General features: G+C 60.4%; 2 protein-coding genes across 5 annotated transcripts; one reads left to right on the plus strand and one right to left on the minus strand.

Moving 5' to 3' along the window:
- Positions 1–348: 348 nt before the first annotated feature.
- On the minus strand, positions 349–15,273 carry PRPF31 (pre-mRNA processing factor 31). 4 transcript variants are annotated; one of them, XM_080645344.1, is made up of 14 exons: positions 15,151–15,273; positions 11,306–11,493; positions 11,151–11,211; positions 9,103–9,186; positions 8,199–8,296; positions 7,345–7,451; positions 6,628–6,797; positions 5,085–5,242; positions 3,716–3,805; positions 1,939–2,066; positions 1,788–1,860; positions 1,055–1,183; positions 858–956; positions 349–728 (listed from the first exon to the last, which is right to left on the minus strand). In XM_080645344.1, exons 2-14 carry the CDS (start codon positions 11,480–11,482, stop codon positions 603–605), a joined length of 1,500 nt encoding a protein of 499 aa, XP_080501470.1. In that variant the 5' UTR covers positions 11,483–11,493; positions 15,151–15,273; the 3' UTR covers positions 349–602. The 4 variants fall into 4 exon arrangements, with proteins under 4 accessions (XP_080501470.1, XP_080501471.1, XP_080501472.1 ...); XM_080645345.1 differs by having other exon boundaries at positions 11,306–11,490; positions 15,151–15,267; XM_080645346.1 differs by having other exon boundaries at positions 11,306–11,490; positions 15,048–15,169.
- Positions 15,274–15,316: 43 nt separating this feature from the next.
- Positions 15,317–19,654, plus strand: TFPT (TCF3 fusion partner). Its single transcript, XM_080645348.1, has 6 exons — positions 15,317–15,716; positions 16,108–16,366; positions 16,727–16,797; positions 18,838–18,907; positions 18,982–19,200; positions 19,501–19,654. Exons 1-6 carry the CDS (start codon positions 15,694–15,696, stop codon positions 19,618–19,620), a joined length of 762 nt encoding a protein of 253 aa, XP_080501474.1. The 5' UTR covers positions 15,317–15,693; the 3' UTR covers positions 19,621–19,654.

The following is a 19,654-nucleotide window of genomic DNA, read 5'->3' on the forward strand; positions in this document are numbered from 1 at the left end:
GTGAGCAGCTGAGGTGGCACAGCAGCGGGAGCTCCCAGCGGACGGTCAGAACAGTGCCAGTCCCCGGTGGGGGCCATCCTGTGCCGAGTGCCTCCTGGCATCCCGTGGAGGGAGCGTGTGGTGACCGCCCAGGTGGGCCTATACGGGAAGCTGGGCCTTCCGCAGACTCCTCGCTTGGGTGTGAAATGACAGGTGCCCCGAGGCGTGTGGGACGGAGGGGGTGCTCCTCTTCCTGGGATCCATGATGGGGACTGCCAGGGCCGGGAGCCCACCTGGATCGGGGGCCCAGGCTCTGTCCCCCAAACCCGGGAGCTCTGACTCCTCCAGCGCTTGACAAACGATCACAGATTCTGACAATGTCCTTTTAATCACACTTTTCCCCAAAGTATCTCCTTTCCCGGTTAAAGTAACAAAGACGAGGTGTGGTGGGGACCGTTCTGCCCCCGACTGGGGTGGCGACCTCGGTGCGGGGGCCTCGGTGCCCCCCTGGTCAGTCCGGGCACGGGGCAATGGCCGGCTCCCCCTGTCGGAGCCCCCGGCCCTGACCCCTCGGGTGCACATGGCCTCCACGTCTGCCGTGGGCGGCCACCCAGGGTGCGCCCTCAGGTGGACATGATGCCGTTCTTCTCGCCCTTGACCTTGAGGAACTCGGCCATGCTGGAGAAGTACTTCTGGTTGGCCTCAGCCACCTTCTTCTCGGCTGCTTGTGGGTTCACAATCTCCAGGCCCTGGGCAGGTGAGGGAGACGGACAGCTGGGTGAGGAGATGGCCTGGCCCCTTGACATCAGCCCCCCACCCCCCACACACACCCCTGGGTGAAAGGCGAAGCCGAAGCCCGGGGAGGGGGGTCCCGGTACCTGGAGCGGGGTGAAGGCCACACTGGAGGCGGTGCCCGAGGAGCGGTCGCGGATGGTGGACTTCCCGCCGTACACCACACTCTGCTTCTGCAGGGTCCGCTGTGGGAGGGAGGGAGGGAGGGAGGGCGGCTGTGACCTGGGCTCACCCACCCGGGCCCTCCCCCAGGCCGCCTCAGTCCCCCCGGGCCCAGCCGCACCTGCAGCGTCTTGGAGATCCTGGCCTTGGTGGCCTCGTTCACCTGCGTCTGCCGCACGCGCCCGCTGCCCGACTTGCCCAGGTGGCCCAGGCTGAAGCCCAGGTCCTCCTGGTAGGCGTCCTCCTCGATCTGGGGGGGGCGAGGCGTCCTGGAGTCAGTCACCCCTCGGTCAGCTAGAACCCCCGGCATCCGCCCCACCAGCCCGTCCCGGGCCCCTGTTCAGGCACCCGCGGGCCCTGAGAGCAGTGAGCCTTGCTGAGGCCCCAGGAGCGGTGGGGGCCCGTGAGGAGCTGGGTCCTGTGACTGCTTCCCAAGCTGACAGTTGGGGGGGGGTGTGTGTGTGTGTGTGTGTGTCATGGGACCAGGAAGATGCGTGTGTGTGTGTGTGTGTGTGTGTGTGTGTGTGTGTCTGTCGTGGGACCAGGAGGATGCGTGTGTGTGTGTGTATGTGTGTGTGTGTGTGTGTGTGTGTGTTTCTTGTGGGACCAGGAGGATGCTCAGATGAGACTGGGGAAGGGCATGCGACGCAGGGCATGGGAAGGGCAGGGAGGAGGGGCTGGGGTGGCCAGCAGGGCCCAGACCAGGATCCTGGGTTGATGGAGAGCCTCTGGGTGAGGGGCCCAGGGCTGGGGACCAGGGAGGAAGCTGGGTGGTGCCCCAGATCTGAGGGGCCATAGACAGCCAGCCAGGAGCGCAGCAGGGACAGGGCCGGCTGGGAGGGCCCGGGGCCCACCTCTCCAAAGCTCATGCGGTTGGCCTGCTTCCGGATCTCTGTCAGCCCCAGCCGCTCCTTCATTTTCCGATACCTGAGGACAGGGCACCCGGGAGTCAGCTGGGACAGGGGGACCCCTCCCTGCCCGCCCTGCCGTCCGCCAGCGCCCCACCTGCGGCCGCCTCGCTTCTTGCGCTGCCCGTCGAGGGGCGCAGGCAGCGGCTTCACCTGCTTCACGGGGGGGGGCTCCTGCCACTTGTCGAACTTCCGCTCGATCTCGTCCTTGAGTTCGTAGCCCACCTGCGGGGCACGGGAGAGGCCGCGGCTGCCTGGGACCTCAGCGCGACTGGCTCTCGGGGGCAAGCTCCACCCGAGACCCGCCGATCCCCGGCCGATCCCAGAGACAACGGTCTCCTTGACACCCAGATACCACGGCCCCCGAGAACGCCTGCCCGCCCCACCTCCCACCCTCGCTCCCCGCAGGTCAGCAAGGGGGGACGCCCGGGAGTCGGTCAGCCTTGGCCCCGCTTCTCTCTCACCCTGCCATTCCCAAGGGCTCTTCTTCAGGAAAGACCCCAATCGGCCTCTTCTCAGCACGTCCGCTGAGCCCAAGCACCCGAGGCCCACAGCCCCTGGTCTGCCTGCGGCCCCCCTCCCAGGCTGGCTGTGCGCCCGCCTCGGGGCCTTGGCACTGACCACCCCAGTGCGCACGAGGTCCGAGATCCACCTGCTAACTTCACTCAGGTCCCTGTGAGCCCTCCCGCCCCGAGGCAGCTCCCTGGGCACCCACAGCCCTCGCTTCTCTCCTGGCACTGACCCGGCATAGGGCACACGGGACACCCACAGGTTCACCTGCTGTCTCCCCACTCCCCACCTGGAAGATGAAGGCCCGAGGCAGGGCATTTGTCTGTGCTGCTCACCCTGCACCCCGGCCTCCAGATCAGAGCAGGGGGAGAGGGAGAGGGAGAGAGAGGGAGAGGGAGAGAGAGGGAGAGAGAGGGAGAGAGAGGGAGAGGGAGGGAGAGGGAGGAAGAGGGAGGGAGAGAAAGAGGGAAGGAGAGGGAGGGAGAGGGAGGGAGAGGGAGGAAGAGGGAGGGAGAGAAAGAGGGAAGGAGAGGGAGGGAGAGGGAGGGAGGGGGGAGAGAGAGGGAGAGGGAGGGAGAGGGAGAGAGAGGGAGAGGGAGGAAGAGGGAGGGAGAGGGAGGGAGAGGGAGGGAGAGGGAGGGAGAGAAAGAGGGAAGGAGAGGGAGGGAGAGGGAGGGAGGGGGGAGAGAAGGGGGGAGAGGGGAGAGTGGAGAGGGGAGAGAGAGAGAGACAGAGACAGAGACAGAGCCTGAAGCCCTGGCTGCTGCCAGGCTGGGTGCTTGGGCAACAATGCACAAGACAGGAAACGTCTCTCCTCTCTCAGAACAAGTCAGCCTAGAAGACGGGTTAGCTGGTGGGGGGACCGGTCCTAGTCCAGCAGCAAAGAATAGCGGCCCCACCCCGTCCCCAAAGGGTCCACGCAGGAGTCTCTGGTCCCTGTGAACATTCCAGGTTAAGGTCAGGAGATGGGGAGGGTGTGGGCCAATGTCGTCACCAGGTCCTTCAGAGGCAGCTGGGAGGCCACACTGTGGGGGGAGGGGCCTCTGGAAGTGGGAGAGGGCACGGGACCCACCTCCCTGGGGCCCCGAAGGAACAACTCGGCCGACACCTTGGTCTAACCCAGCGGAACCCATTCTGGACCCTGACCCGAGGCCTGTGGGCTCCTGCTCCTGTGCTGCGCTGAGCCACTGGCTTGTGGTCATTTGGTAAGAGCAGCGGCGACAGGAAGCAGATCGGGGGGGGGGGGGGGAGGGGGGCAGGGGGGAGACGGTGACCTCGGCGGGGCCACACAGACACCACCCGTCAGGACAACGGCTCTCCCGGGACAGCCCACAGCCCACGAGCCCAGCCGCCGGCCGCCTCACCTTCCCCTCCGTGCTCTCGTGGAAGCTGTCCACGCGGGCTGCCAGCGTGCACTTGGCGGCCACCAGGCGGGCCGCTTTCCGCCGGAGATCCTGGAAGAACGGAAACGGTGGCCGGGTCAAGGTGAGGATCGCCGAGGCCACGGGGCTCCCGAACGCTAGCCCCACGGCCCGTTCCTGCCTGGCAGTGCTCCACCCCCCGCCACGTGTCACTGTGACCGCATGTTATGGTAGCAAGGCATCGTCGTCAACGCTTTCTTCAAAGTACTTTTTAAAAACGTACTCTGGCTTGAGAGACACCTAAATACTGCTCCAGAAGGGAGAGCATCACAGACCCGAGGCTAAGTGTGTTATGATTAAACAGGAAGCGTGCAGGTCACCACTGGGAACGCGAGGGAAAAGGTGGCCTGTGCTTTGGGGACACCACGATGGCGTGCGTAAAGCCTGTGGCCACAGCTCTCGTTAGTAATAGTTATAAAAACAATGAAGTCGCCCTGGCCGGTTTGGCTCAGCGGATAGAGCGTCGGCCTCCGGACTGAACGGTCCCAGGTTCGATTCTGTGGCAGGCTCAATCCCCGGTAGGGGGCGTGCAGGAGGCAGCCAATCAATGGTTCCCTCTCATCATTGATGTTTCTATCTCTCTCTCTCTCCCTTCCTCTCTGAAATCAATGAAAATATATTTAAAAAAATAAAAACAATGAAGTCAGCAACAGCTAGTGCAGTGAAGACCTAGCCTGCCCCTAAGGGGTCTGACCCTGGCCAGGCAGGAGCCCTGTGATTTAGGGGGGGTCTCTGGGTTACAGGGTATGGGGTCAACCCGGAGACGGGGCTCAGCCACACTGTGTAACCAAGCCCAGCAGACTGCGGGCGCTCTGTCTGTGGTCACACACTGGTGCTGGGAGAGGACCGTGGCCGGACGGCGGGTACTCCTGGGCCCTGCCCTCACGCGTCTTCCCTGGGCTGACGTGACTGCCCTCTCCTGTGGTGAACTGTGACCCCGAGTGGGTCACTCTCGCGAGTTCTGCGAGTTCTCCTCGTGGGTCGCTGAGCCTGAGGGTGGTTTGGGGAAGCCCGGACGCGCAGGCTAAGGCGACGTCACTCATCAGGTGCGAGGCTGCCCGGATGAGTGGGCATCACGACCGAGAAGCAGGCTCTGTTCTCCCCACTTTGCAGATGGGAAGACCGAGGCAGAGCTCAGGCCTCCTGCCCGAGGCCACCCAGCTGGCAAGTGGCGCTGCGGGATCCCAACCCCAGCGCATGTGCTCCAGCGGCCCTGTTCTCACTGCACACCACCGTCCCCAGGGTCCCCACCAGTCCCCAGCGGATGGGCGGGTGCCCAGGCCGAGGCCCCTCCCGGCGCAGCGGCGCTCACCGGGGGCAGGGACTGCACGATGTCGCTGTGGTAGATGTAGCCGGTGTGGGGCAGCACGGAGGTGGACGAGAAGCCCGACAGCGTCCTGCGCTGGGCCCCCAGCAGCATGATGTTGCAGGCGGGCATCTTGGAGAGGTTGGTCAGGCCGCCGGCCACCCCTGCAGCGGGCGGGAGGGAGGCGGTGAGCAGAGCAGGGGCCTCTGTCCATGTGCCTTTACTGAGTCTCCGGTTGGATGCCATGGTGGCCCCGCCAGGGCCCCTCATTTCAGAGGGGGGAGGCGGGGGAAGCTCAGAGAGGTGAGCAACGTGCCTGAGGGTGCACAGCGAGCAGATGGCCCCAAAGGAGCCTAACTCAAGTCAGAGAAGCAGCACAGCACGCCCTGGGGCACGCTGACCACAGGCCCGACTCCGGGGTCCCCCGAGCTGGTCTGCCGGGCGGGGGTGGGAAGAGGGCTGTCTGAGGAAAATACTCTCCCGCTGAGGGGCCTGCTGTGAGCTGGAGCTTGGTGTCTTTAAGGGAAACTGTCAGCAACCACCCGAACCCCTAAAATGAGCCTCAAAGAGCGTGCCACCCCCTGGGGGCAGAACAGCCCCGAGAGGCCATCGCAGTCTCCAGGGTGCCTTCCGTGGCCAAAGGGCCTCTGCAGACAACTAAGTGAAGGACCCCGCGTTGGGGTGACTGCCCTGGAGGCCCCGGGCTCAATGCCACCACAAAGGGCCCCTCGAGGTGGAAGAGAAAGGCAGGGTCAGTCACAGCCGTGACAGCGGACTGTGCACGGGGGCAGGGCCAGGAGCCAGGGACGCGGGCGCCTCTACAGGCAGGAACAGGCCAGGAGCCGGTCCTCCGAGCCTCCGTGAAGGTATGTCCAGAGTCATGAGGTGACGGGGTGGGGGCTGTGTGTGAGCTGCTTCAGGAGCTCGCTTTGCAGTCATTTGTCGCAGCCGCCACAGGAAACCAAGGCGCCCCCAGTCACCCCTGGGGAAACTGAGGCACGTGAGGTCGCCTGCCCAAGGCTGTGAGGCCAGTGAGAGGGAGCAGGACCCACACCGAGTTCCGACCTGCACACACCTGCCCTGAAGGCGGCTGCGAGGGGCCCGACTCTGGCCCCAAACTTCACGTGTTGGCGTCCTCACCCCACCCCGTACTCAGAAAGAGACCGTATCTGGAAGTGGGGCCTTTAAAGAGGTGATTAAGGTGACGTGACATCACAGGATTGGCCCCAATTCAATTCAGGAGACAACCATGTGGCCACTCAGAGGGACGGCCATGTGGCCACTCAGAGGGACGGCCATGTGCCTGCACAGGGAGACGGCCATCTACATCCTCATGGGGACCAGCCCTGCCCGCACCTGGATCTCAGAGACAATAAGTCTTGGTGGTTGAAACCTTTCTGGTGGCAGACCAGGCCCGAGAACACGGCTGCTTTACCCAACGCCCCGCGAGTGTTTCTGGTTAAAGGAGCCAGGAGTCCGGGGACGCCCTGCCAGGACCAGGCCCCATCTCGGGGAGGACACGGGGCGCCCCTCCCGGCCCCGGGCTCACCCATGATCTTGGCGGCCGTGGATGCCCCGATGATGATGGAGAGGTTGGGTGCGATGAAGGACATGCGGGACTCCACATACTCGTAGATGCGGTGCTTGGAGGAATTCAGCTCCAACGCCATGTCACAGGCCTCCTCCAGCCGCTCCAGCTCCTCCTCCGACAGCTGCTGCCTGCAGGGAAGGGGGGACCACATGGCTAGGTTCCCTGCCTGCCTGCTGTGGGAGCCCCCGGCCCCAGCTGTGTGCACATGCGTGTTCGTGTGCACGCATGCAGGCGTGTGCAGCTTCAGGACAATCACCCCCGGCAGTGGCAAGCTGGGGGCTTGCTGTTCCCCCACAGAGAGCTCGGTCCTGCCTGCGGCTGAGCCACCACCTCCTCCAGCCCCTCCTGTGTCTGACATGCGCCCTTTGGCCTTTGACCTGTGCGTGCACTTCCTCCTCCCAGACAGGAGCTCTGAGAGGCCAGGGCCACCTCCAGCTGCTAGTTCTGTGCCCCCGTCCGGGAACCTGCTAATGCTTGTTCACTTGTTCGGTGACCAGGATGACAGCCCGAGGGAGCGCTCCCTCCCACAGCACTAGGCTGGCTCCTCACTCGGTGGGGACCCCCGAGCCCAGCCTGCTGCCTGGCTGGCACTGAAGTGAACTGTCCCCCGAGACTGACACCGGTGCCACCGGGACCCCGGGATCGCGCCTCCTCCCCTCCCCGCGGCGTACGCACCCCTGGGTGGTCGAGGCGGTCACGCTGACCACCATGATGGTGGCGTTGGTCAGGATCTGCTGCAGGTTCTCGTTGTTCTTGCACTTGTCCAGGCTGTTGCCCAGCTCCTGGGGGTGAGGCGGCGGCAATGGACGGGCGGCACGGAGGCCCGGGGAGGCTCCAGACCCTCTTGCTCCTGCCCCCGCTCCGGTCCCTTCCGGGTGCTGGGAAAGCTGGGGTCTGTGCGCAGGCGCCTCTCCCGCCCCCACCGCCTCCGAGAGCGTCAGTGCTCAGAGCACCGGCTCCGTCCGCCTGCGCTGGCTGATGCAGAAATTGACCAGAGCAACTGACCACTCAGGGCGCGAATCGGACCCATCGCCTCCCTGCACTGACGTCCCTGGCCGCCGCCCGCACCTCGGGGACACGTGGGAGCCTCCTGGCTGGAGCCTGCGTTCACCTGCACTGAGCCCCGGGGCTTAGAGGTCAGATGTGACCAGACCTCATCACCTCTGCCTCCTCACTTCCTATTTCTGGTTCCCTGAACCCCCCAGGGCTCCTTACCCGTTGGGGTCCTGACACTTAACCCTCTTCCCCGAATCTCTGCCCGGCTGCCGTCAGCTCTCCACACCACCTGCTCCGTCCACCAGAGGGAGTGGGCACCCCTCACCTCCCTCCCTGCTCCCTGGGCCACGCCCCCCTCGGGAGACCCCTCTCCAGAGAGCCAGGGAGCTGAGGGAGGGGCAGAGGAGCCGTGCCAATCTCCTTTCCAGGCTCCGCCCTCACGCACTGGGTCACCATCTAGGGTAGCCTTTCCCCACCAGGTTCCGAGGGCGGGGCCTCCCTTCACACGGATGGGGAGCCCCATCCGTACCCACCTTGACCGTGCGGATGTAATCCAGTGCGTTGGGGACCAGCGACTCCAGCTCGGGGAACCGCTTCGAGTACTTGTCCCGGATGAACTTATGGATGATGTCTGAGGTGGGCAGGGCGGGAGGCATCTGATGAGGGGACAGGCGGACGGCTGGCTGTCCCCCACATCCACTTCCCCTTCTCGCTTTAGTAACCGAACCCCTGAGCTTAGCGGGGCGCAAGGACACCCAGAATAAAGGGCCCGTTCCCGCTCCCTCACTGCTGGACAGGCCGGAATGAGCCAGTTCTGGTCCAGAGGTGAGGTGTGCAGCTTCCAGGGCACCCCTTAAAGAGGAGAGCTGTGCCCTCGGCTCGGCCCGTCTTGCTGGTGGGGATGTGGAGGCGATGGCTGGAAATGGGCAGTTAGTCACCTTGTACCACGAAACAGGCAGCAGATCAACAAGATAAAAGAGCCTGGTCTGGCCAGTGTGGCTCAGTGGTTGAGCGCTGACCCATGAACCAAAAGGTCCCTGGTTCGATTCCCAGTCAGGGACCATGCCCAGGTTGTGGGCTCGATCCCCAGGGAGGAAGCGGGGGACGCGCAGGAGGCAGCCAATCGATGTCTCTCTCTCATCGATGTTCCTATCTCTCTATCCCTCTCCCTTCCTCTCTCTCTAAAAACCAATAAAAACCATTTAAGAAAACAAATAAGTAAAAAGCCTGGGCAGCAGACACTCCTACACCAGGCCCCAGCCTGGACCGCTCGCCCGGACTTCCACGCGGAGGGAAGTGCACTTCCTTCTTAATGCAGCCCCTGTCACAGCAGCAGAGGCTGGACTCGGGCAACAGGAGGGGCTCGGGGAGAGGCCTGTGGGACCCTGCCTGTCCCCCCCACCCCAGGCAGGGCTGTCTGCTTTCCCCCACACTCACTCAGCTCGTTCTCAATCTCCACGGTCAGGTTGTTGGCGTCCACGATGACCCGGTATTCGGGCGCCGCCTCCACCGGTCCCATCACTGTGAGGGCGAGAAACAGCCGGTGGGTGCCCATGCCCGGGGCTCTGCCCACACAGCTCTCTTTCCCTGGGCACACCCCCCCCCCCCCATGCACCTGACACATGCATTCACACTTCCACATCCAATCCAGGTATCACTTCTTCCCTGACCCGAGGCAGGGTCAGCTGGCCCTCCGGAGGCTCCAGAGGGTCCCCAGCTCACTCCCTCCCAGCTGGCACTGCCCCCCAATTGCTGTCGGGGACCTGCTGACCTCGGCTGACCCTCTGGGTGCCCAGCACCCACATGCCTGCCCCGAGGTGCCTCAGTCTTCCCTTTGCAGAAAGGAAGAGTGAATGTCCCTGACACTCCGCTCTGATGACACCCCTGTGCCTGACAACCTCCCAGCCACCGAATCCCAAAGCCCCACCCTGGTGGGAAGAATGGGCAGCAACAGGACTGCCCCTGAGAGCTGGCCTGGATGGTCAAGAGCTAACCCAGCGCTGCCCTCAGCTGGGAGGGAGAGGCCTTAGGCGATGCTTAGTAATCGTGCACGTTTGCAGGTACCTCCTGTCTACCACATGGCACCAGCTTTCTACTCACAGTAACACAGCTTTCCTTCTGAGATAAATGTAACGGAAAAAGTACGCTGATTTAAAGAAAATGTGGGATGGGGGTTGGGAGGTTGGGTGGAGAAGGTGAAGGGATTAAGAAGTGCAAACTGGCAGTTACAAAGTAGTCAGGGGAGCCCGGCCGGTGTGGCTCAATGGTTGAGTGTCGACCAATGAACCAGGAGGTCACAGTTCAATTCCTGGTCAAGGGCACAAGCCCGGTTTTTGGGCTGGATCCCAGTGATTCTCTCTCATCACTGATGTTTCTATCTCTCCCTCCTCTCCCTTCCTCTCTGAAATCAATAAAATATATATTTTAAAAACCCCACACCAAAACAAAATAGTCAGGGGGATGCAGAGTATAGCCCAGGGAATATTGTCAATAATCCTATCTAATAAAAGAGTAATATGCAAATTGACCATCACTCCAACACACAAGATGGCTGCCCCCATGTGGTCAAAGATGGTCATCACAAGATGACCAGCAGGGGAGGGCAGTTGGGAGGGACCAGGCCTGCAAGGGAGGGCAGTTGGGGGCGATCAGGCCAGTAGAGGAGAGCAGTTAGGGGTGACCAGGCCTGCAGGGTAGGGAAGTTGGGGGTGACCAGGCCTGCAGGGGAGGGCAGTTAGGGGCAATTAGGCTGGCAGGGGAGTGGTTAGGCATCAATCAGGCTGGCAGGGGAGTGGTTAGAGGGTGATCAGGCTGGTAAGCAGAAGTGGTTGGGGGCAATCAGGAAGGCAGGCAGGCGAGCAGTTGGGAGCCAGCAGTCCTGGTTCGTGAGAGGGATGTCCGACTGCCCATTTAGGTAGGATCGGGCCTAAACGGGCAGTCGGACATCCCTCGAGGGGTCCCAGATTGGAGAGGGTGCAGGCTGGGCTGAGGGACACCCCCAACCCCCATGCACGAATTTCGTGCACCGGGCCTCTAGTATTATAATAACTGTGGATGGTGCCAGTGGGCACTAGACTTATCAGGGGGTCACTCTGTAAGGTACATGTCTAACCACTATGCTATACACCTGGAACTAATATAATACTGTATGTCAACGTAATTGAAAAATAAAACATAAAACTGGGTGCTAAAAAAACCCAACCAAACAAGAAACATAAAGTAAACAGGACAAGTAGCGAAACCCCAGTAACTGGTCATGTGACCCACTTAGAAACCTGGACAGAAGGCCTAGGCGATGGGCGAGCGCTATAAAATGCAGCATCTTTTCGGGAGAGAAGGGGACTGGGCTGGGATGGAGGAGGAAGAGGGCTCAGGAAAAGGCCGGGAGGGAGAGTGACCCAGCTTTCAAAGCTGCAAGCAGCAGCAGGGGCCCAGGGGCCTGGCGGGGACCGGGCAGGGTGAGGCTGAGGGGAGGCAAAGGGTACCTTCCGAAGCTTTGGCTTGCTTGCTGATGTACTCCTCAATCTTCATCATGATCTCAGCAAACTGAGGAGGAGAGGCGGGTCAGCTCCCAGGACGGTGGGAGAGAGGCCCTGCCCCCCGCGCCCTGCCCTCCAAGCTCCCATCCGCGGCCGCTCACCATCTTGCTGTCCCACAGCTTGGCGATGCTCTTGACCGAATCCCCGGAAAGATCCAGCTGTGTCTCCTCCTGCACATCCTCGATCGCCGGCTCCTCTTCTTCCTCCCCATAGCTTCCTCCTTCTTCCTCTTCCGCCGCCTCCTCGAGGTCGGCCAGGAGCTCGTCTGCCAGAGACATCCCGAGGCCTACTGTGGGGAGAGCAGGGTTCCCCTCATTACCGAGGGGCTTCCCCCCAGAAGGCCCCGGTCCATCCTCGTCCACCCCACTAGCACGCAGGCTCCACAAGGACCGGCATTTTCATTTGCGTTGCTCTCCAGCTCCTAACTGTGCCTGGCACATAGTAGGTGCTCAATAAACACCAACTGAATTAATCCATGAACAAACCCCCCAGAACCCAGATAATCTCCAGCCATAACTCACACCACCTACCCTCTCATAGTCACTTCATTGACAAGACACAGCACACCCCTTCATTAAGGCTTAAAAGATACATCCTGCCTGGCTGGTGTGTCTCAGTGGATAGAGTGTTGGCCAGCGGACTGAAGGGTCCCAGGTTCGATTCTGGTCAAGGGTACATGCCCAGGTTGTGGGCTCAATCCCCAGTGTGGGGCATGCAGGAGGCAGCTGATTGATTCTCTCTCATCACTGATGTTTCTCTCTCTCTCTCTCTCTCTCTCTCTCCCTCTCTGAAATCAATAAAAATATATATTAAAGCCGAAACCGGTTTGGCTCAGTGGATAGAGCATCGGCCTGCGGACTGAAGGGTCCGCGGGGTTCGATTCCGGTCAAGGGCATGTACCTTGGTTGCGGGCACATCCCCAGTGGGGGGTGTGCGGGAGGCAGCTGATCGATGTTTCTCTCTCATCGATGTTTCTAGCTCTCTATCCCTCTCCCTTCCGCTCTGTAAAAATATCAATAAAATATATTAAAAAATATATATATATATTAAAAATAAAAATTAAAAGAAAACAAAACATCTTTAAAAAAAAAAAAAAGATACATCCTCCTGCCTGGCTGGTGTGGTTCAGTGGTTGAGCGTCAACCTATGAACCAGGAGGTCACGGTTCGATTCCTGATCAGGGCACATGCCCGGGTTGTGGGTTCGATCCCCAGTGTGGGGCGTGCAGGAGGCAGCCCATCTATGATTCTCTCTCATCATTGATGTTTCTATCTCTCTCTCTCCCTTCCTCTCTGAAATCAATAAAAATATATTTTAAAAAAAGATGCATCCTCCCTATGATGAGATGCAACTTTTATTTTTTTTCTATAACAGAGCTTCCCCATCCCCCGATTGTTGGGCCCCAAATGGGTGACAGATTTCCTAAAATACTGATCTGCTCAGCCATCAGGGCAACCAGGCAGGCCTCACATGTCTGGAGTCCCTGGGCTCATCACCTCTAGCCACAGGCAGCCTCCTCAACTCCCCAGGTGCTGCAGAAATGTTAGCATTTTCTGAGTCCCATGAAATGGTTGGGAAGCACTACTTTCTCTACAAGGTCCGATCCCCACCACTCTGCCATCCACGCTGCCTTTTTTTTTCAATAAGCGATCTTTCCCTCCTCCTGTCCCTTCCGCCTTCCTCAGTCTAGCGTATGGAAACGGAGGCTGCATACTCCGATGCTCAGAGGCTCCCACGTGGGAGCTGGGGGTGGGAATAGGGAGGCGTGGAGCCTGGAGACCCAGAGAACTCATGCCCGATGTACAGGCAGGGCTGGTGCTCAGCTTGACACGCCCGGCCAGCGGGGACGTGGGCTCCACATTGCCAGGTTTTCCAATTTTTTTTTAAGAGAAGCAAGAAATTCAGGATTTTGTGTGGGTGTGTGGCGGGGGGTGGGGTGGGGGTGGGGGGGGCGCGGCGGGAATCTCCCAGTTTGAAATGCTTATTATTAATTTTTTATAAGTTTTACTTAGTTTTTTAATCCACACCCGAGGATATTTTTCCCTTGACTTTTAGACAGAGTGGAAGATAGAGGGAAAGACAGAGAGAAATATTGACGTGAGAGGGACACATCAATCGGTTGCTTCCTGCACGCGCCCCGACCAGGTACATGCCCTCGACCAGAATCGAACCCGGGACCCTTCGGTCTGCAGGCTGATGCTCTGTATCCACTGAGCTAAACTGGCTAGGGCTAAAGGTTTATTATTTAAATGGATAATTTAGATTTCGCAAAACTCACCAACCACCACCATGGCACAGGCCACACCGAACAGTCGAAAACAGGGCAGTGGCCCTTGAGCTGCGGTTTGAGACCCCTGGATGTCCAGCTGCCTCTAGGACAGTCTCCCCTCGTCCCCCCTCTCTCCGGGATACAGTGCCTCCCGCATACTCACTTCTCTAAGACACACGTTTCCCCCCTAACCGCCCCTTTATCATCCCACACACGCCTTTCTCCAAAACGCCCCTCACTCACTCACTCTCTGTGGGAGGAACGCTTCCTCTTTGCAGAGCGCACCCCCGTCGCCATATACAACACTCTGGTGTCTCCTCAAATCCTCTTTCTGTTCCCCCAGGCGAGCTGTGAGCAAACCTGGGGACCACATCTGCCTGCTCGCTGCTGTATCCCCACCCTCTAGCAGAGCACCCAGCACAGAGTAGGCATTCAGGAAATATTGGGTAAGTGCCCTAGCTGGTTCAGCTCAGTGGATAGAGCGTCGGCCTACGGATTAAACGGTCCCAGGTTTGATTCCAGCCAAGGGCACATGCCTGCGTTGTGGGCTCGATACCCCCCTGTAGGGGATGTGCAGGAGGCAGACAATCAATGATTCTCTCTCATCACTGATGTTTCTATCTCTCTCCCTTCCTCTCTGAAATCAATAAAAATATATTTTTAAAAAAAGAAGTATTGGGTAAATGAATCAACAATTTTATTGAATCCTTACACCCACCACATTATCGTCTCTTTTCTCCAGGTCTGTGAATTTATTACTTTCAATATATGGTAGAAGCATAAACTGTTATGTCTGGAGACATGGGTTTTTCTGTGACACCAGCTCCCCGCACCCCGCCCCCCAAGACTGGACCCTATTCCCTTGTTTATACATCTGTGAATTCGCTCGTTTGCCTCAACACTTAGGAGACCCTAAATTCCCAACATTTGTCAGCCTGTGCACTGAAGGGTCGCGGGTTCGATTCCCGGTCAAGGGCACGTCCCTGGGTTGCAGGTTGGATCTCCGGCCCTGGTCCGGATGCGTGTGGGAGGCAGCCAATCGATGTTTCTCTCTCTCTCTCTCTCTCTCTCTCTCTCTCTCTCTCTCTCTCTCTCTCCTCTCCCCCTCCCTCCCTTCCACTGTCTCTAAAAAGCAATGGGGGAAATGCTCTCTGGTGAGGATTAACAACAACAAAATTAAATTTCTAACACTTCGTTTAATGCCCGTCTTGCCCATGAAACTAACGTGTCCTTGAGAAAGCGCCAGTTTTGTTCATTGCACGCAGCGCCCGGCGCGGAGCAGGTACCAAGCCGTCGCCTGACCCCAACCTGCCACCATCCCCCGCCCACGGGTCCTCCTCACCGGTCCCCCTCGCCTCACCAACGTCTCCCCCACTTTTACGGGCTCAGCCCCTTCTCAGCTTCCCGTTCTCGCCTTGCACCCCAGCTCCCTGACCCCCGCACCCCACTCTCGGTGACAGCCCGCACGCCCGCGGCACCCCATATACTTGTGATTAAAGTCGTTACTTCAGCACCCGCCTCCCCAGGCGGAGGGCACTGAGGGCAGGGGGCCCTGACGTCGCGGGGGCACCGACCTTCGGGCGGTCAGCCTGGCAGAGGCCGCCTGCGTCCTCGCCCTCGGCCGCACCCCGACAGGCGCGCCGGCCCCCGCCCTCCCCTCGCCGCCGCCACACTCACCACTTTCCCTCCGCGCACCACGGTTCCTAGGAAATCAGCTTCGGACGCCGCTCGACGCGAACTGATGACGTCTCGTCCTCGCGCCGCGGCCGACTCAGAGCTGCGCTCTGATTGGTCCCCGCGCCTTGTCCCTCAGGCCCGCGGTTGGAACAACAACTTTATTAGCACTGGCCGCTAGGCGGAGACGGGGTGAGCAGGCGCGAGGCGAGGGGCTCCCCCGGCCCACGGCCCGCGGAGGACCGAGCCTCCCAAGCGGAGAGTCGCCGTGGTCAGACGGCGCGGCGTCGGGACCAGAATAAAGACGGAGGCGACTCAGACGACTGGTGGCGGCGTTAGACCAGAGAGCAAGGCCTTTCAGCCGGGACTCGGGGTGGGGGTGGGGCGAGGAAGGAAAGCCGGAAATAGAGAACTACGACTCCCAGGAGGCTTAGCGGCCGAGTCCCGGTTGCTTGGCCGTGAAATCTGATGGGGCGTGTCGTTTTGCGAACCACTTTAACCTAGAGGTTTACAAGGTTGGGAGTTCTACGCCGGGAGCGGGGAGAAATGGAGCTGGAGCAGAGAGAGGGGTAAGTGGCTTTGGGGAAAATCCCAAGAGACAGTGCGGCTGCAGTATGTGCAACCATCCACGCTTTGCCCTGAGGGCTGATGGGGGTTGTAGTTCGTGCAATGGCTTTGGGTTAGAATTCTTATTAGGGACTGGGGTCTGTACTTAGGCATCCTGGGGGATGAGGCTGGGGGTCTAGGTTGGAGGCCTGGACTCCTGGGTCTCAGTGAGGGGTTGAGGCCTTGAACTTCCCTAAATACTTAGGAGGAGGAACCTGGGGTCTGAACTCTCTCGGGGGGCAGGGCTTGAACTCTGGATCCTCTGAAGGAGAGGCTCGGGGCCTGGCCTCCCGGCTTGGAGGGAGGAGCAGGGGACCAGAGGTTCAGGGTCCCTGAGTCGCCCTGACCCCACAGGACCATGGCAGCCGTGGGCTTTGAAGAGTTCTCGGCACCTCCAGGCTCGGAGCTGGCGCTGCCTCCGCTGTTCGGTGGTCACATTCTGGAGAGCGAGCTTGAGACTGAAGTGGAGTTCGTGTCCGGGGGTCTGGGCAGCTCCAGCCTCCGCGAGCGCGATGAAGAGGAAGAGGCAGCCCGAGGCCGGCGGCGGCGCCAAAGGGAGCTCAATCGCAGGAAGTACCAGGCGCTAGGTCGGCGCTGCAGGGAGATCGAGCAGGTAGGTGAGTGTGGATTCCGTTTTGGGGTCCCCTGGCTAAGTGCCCACCCCCTCCCAGGCTCTGCCTGTGTGCGGGCACAGCCTCTCTTGCCCAGCAGCATGAGTCTTTCATGAATCATTCGTTTATTCCGCACCTGGAGTGCTGTCTCCTCTAGGAGCTCCCGGGACAGCCCAGATCAGCTCGCTGATGCCTCACAGGTGCCCGTCCTGCATCTCGGAGGCCGGTGTGGGCAGATGCAGGAGGGACAGCCCCTTACGGTCCACAGATGACCTTCGGGCTGGCTCCCTGGTCCCCAGCAGGGCTGGCTGCACCCTCGGTTGAGTGGGTGCAGCTGACCTGTGCTCTCCATCTCCCCGCAGGTGAACGAGCGGGTCCTGAACAGGCTCCATCAGGTACAGAGGATAACACGGAGACTCCAGCAGGAGCGGAGGTAACCCTTGAGCACCTGACGGGCCGTCATGCCTCTGCCCCAGACCTCGTTTCCACATGCTTCTCATTTCTCCACCTTGCCGGTCTGCCCGGCTGGCCATCTGGGGCCAGGAGGAGACGAGGCTGCAGAGGGTGGGGGGCTGAGGCCGGCAGGGACCAGGAGTGGGATTGGGTCTTGCAGCAGGAAAGAGCTGCCGGGGGCTGGGGGAGCGGGTGTACACCCTCTGAGTGGAGAGGGCAGCAAAGGAAGGGGTCCTGGCCTTCAGAGTCACAGACCCAGCCCTAGCTGGTTTGGCTCAGTGGATAGAGCATCAACCTGCGAACCAAAGGGTCCTGGGTTCGATTCTGGTCAAGAGCATGTACTTGGTTGCAGGTTCCGGCCCAGCCTGGGTCCTGGTCGGGGCTCCTGCCAGAGGCAGCCAATCAGTGTATTTCTCTCACAGCGATGTTTCTTTTTCCCTCTCCCTTCCACTCTTCCTCAAAATCAATGGGAAAATATTCTTGTGTGAAGACATACAAAAAAAAGGTCACAGACCTAGTTTCAAGCTCTGAGCCCCCATTTCCTGACAACTAAGGGTGATGCAAAGGTCATGCCGAAGCCAGAAGGCTGCTGAGGAGTAAGCGGGGGCCCCAGAATGAGCTCAGCTCAGAGCATCCCGCCTCGGGTCACCAGGACACGGTGGGTGTGAGTCTCGGCTGCTCGGGATCAGATGCCGACTGTCACTCTCTGTGTCCCCCTCAGGAAAATGGGCAGAACGGGCCTTATACTGAAGGCCTCCACGGTGAGGTACTTAGAGTAACCAAGTCAGAGAGAGAGGCGTGGTGGTTGCTGGGGGCAGGCGACTGGGAGTTCTCGTTTCACGGGGACAGAGCCGCACTTGGGAAAGATGAAGAGAGTTCTGAGATGGACGGGTGATGCTTGCACAGCTGTGTGAATGCTACCTCATGCGGCTGCGTGTACACGTCAATATGCTGAAGTTAGCCCTGGCCAGTGTTGCTCCGGAGGGGCTTGAGTTCGATTCCTGGCCCCGGTCAGGGCACGTGCAGGAGGCAGCCTAACGATGTATCTCTCTCACATTGAAGTTTCTCTCTCTCTCACTTTCTTGTCTTCCCTCCCTTCTACTTCCTCTAAAAATCAATGGAAAAAATATCCTCAGGCGAGGATTAATGACAACAGAAAATGCTTAAATTAGTACATTTTATATCTTACCACAATTTTGAAAAATAAATGATTTTTTAGAGAGAGTGGAAGAGAGAGGGAAAGGAGGAGAGAAATATCGATGTGAGAGAAACATCCATTGGTTGCCTCCTGCACGTGCCCCAACCGGGGCCTGGGTCGGGGAGGAGCCTGCAACCGAAATTGACCGGAATTGAACCCAGGACCCTTCAGTCCGCAGGCTGACACTATCCATTGAGCCAAACCGGCTAGGGCAAGACAGGGAGCTTTTAGAAGCAGGGACGGGGAGAGGAGCAGGCAGAGCCCGTGAGAGCTGAGGTCACCCGGGGTGTCCTGCACACGCCTCTCTGGCCCTTTAGTTACTAATAAAGACAACGGCCACGTGAGCGTTGGCTAAGCCCACATCCCCCTGTGTGGTCAGGTCTGGTTGTGGTGTCACAGCCGTCCCTGCAGTCGGGGTTGTCCCCTCCCATTGACAGCGGGAAGCTAAGGTGTAGACAGCCTTGGGCAAACTACGGCCCGCGGGCCGGATCCGGCTGTTCTATCTGGTTCTCTTGCTCTCCCCTCCGCTCCTTTACTTTGAATTTATATTAGTTCACACAAACACTCCATCCATGCTTTTGTTCCGGCCCTCCGGTCCAATTTAAGAACCCATTGTGGCCCTCGAGTCAAAAAGTTTGCCCACCCCTGGTGTAGAGTCACCTTCTCTTGCCCAAAGTCCACTGGCTGGTCAGGCGCTTGGCACCCAGGTCTCTCAGACCCGAGCTTCTGGCTTCAGAGGGAGCCAGAGCCGGGCTGTCGGGGGCCCCTTCCCCTGCCCGCCAGAGACCAAGGTGTCCCCCGGCGGCTCCTCTCCGGGCGCAGGTTCCTCATGAGGGTGCTGGACTCCTACGGCGATGACTACCGGGCCAGCCAGTTCACCATCTTACTGGAGGTGAGCAGGGGCCGGGGGCCGGGGGAGCCAGGAGCCCAGGACACGGTCTTCACCTGCCTCCCGTCTCCCTCCAGGACGAGGGCAGCCAGGGCACAGATGCCCCCACCCCGGGCAACGCTGAGAACGAGCCTCCGGAGAAAGAGGGGCTGTCCCCGCCCAGGAGGACGCCAGCACCCGCAGAAGCCAGCAGCCCGGCCCCTGGCGAGGGGCCCAGCGGGCGGAAGAGGCGGCGAGCGCCCCGGGAAGGACGCCGAGCGGGAGTTCCGCTGACTCCGGAGCTGGCCCCCGTGCAGGTGGGAGGCCCGGAGCCCAGGGGCCGGGGCCAGGGCTTCACAGTGGGGCCGGCAGAGGGTTTGGGTTGGAAGGAGGAAGTTGGGGAAAGCCAAGAAGGCTGGGGTGGAAGGAGGAAGACCTGGGGGAGGCTGGGGGAAGAGATGGGAGGGGAGACGGCGGCTGGAGACCACGGGGACCCAGGAACGCTTGGACTTTCTGGGGTGCACCAGGAGGCTGTCTGGCCCCGGAGTGCAGGAATGGTGGGGCCCAAGAGCCTTCCCCAGACCCAGGCCTACTTACATGGAGCTTTTCGCCCCCAGATAAAGGTGGAGGAAGACTTTGGCTTCGAAGCGGACGAGGCCCTGGACTCAAGTTGGGTTTCTCGGGGGCCAGACAAGCTGCTGCCCTACCCCACCCTAGCCAGCCCCCCCTTTGACTGACCCCCCAATAAATGGACCCCATGCTCTCCTCGGC

Source organism: Plecotus auritus, assembly GCF_963455305.1.
Source record: "Plecotus auritus genome assembly, chromosome: 10".
In the NCBI taxonomy this organism is placed as follows: domain Eukaryota; kingdom Metazoa; phylum Chordata; class Mammalia; order Chiroptera; family Vespertilionidae; genus Plecotus; species Plecotus auritus.

Bases quoted from the DNA above. Each gene is read 5' to 3' on its own strand.
- PRPF31 (XM_080645344.1), bottom strand. From the start codon at position 11,482: ATGTCTCTGGCAGACGAGCTCCTGGCCGACCTCGAGGAGGCGGCGGAA. The intron at 3,806-5,084 runs GTGAGCGCCGCT...CCGTTCTTCCAG, and splicing joins TCGTGCAGTCCCTGCCCCCG to GATCTCCGGCGGAAAGCGGC. The intron at 1,861-1,938 runs GTGGGGCGCTGG...CCCTGTCCTCAG, and splicing joins AAGAAGCGAGGCGGCCGCAG to GTATCGGAAAATGAAGGAGC.
- TFPT (XM_080645348.1), top strand. From the start codon at position 15,694: ATGGAGCTGGAGCAGAGAGAGGG. The intron at 16,367-16,726 runs GTAGGTGAGTGT...ATCTCCCCGCAG, and splicing joins GCTGCAGGGAGATCGAGCAG to GTGAACGAGCGGGTCCTGAA. The intron at 19,201-19,500 runs GTGGGAGGCCCG...TTTCGCCCCCAG, and splicing joins CGGAGCTGGCCCCCGTGCAG to ATAAAGGTGGAGGAAGACTT.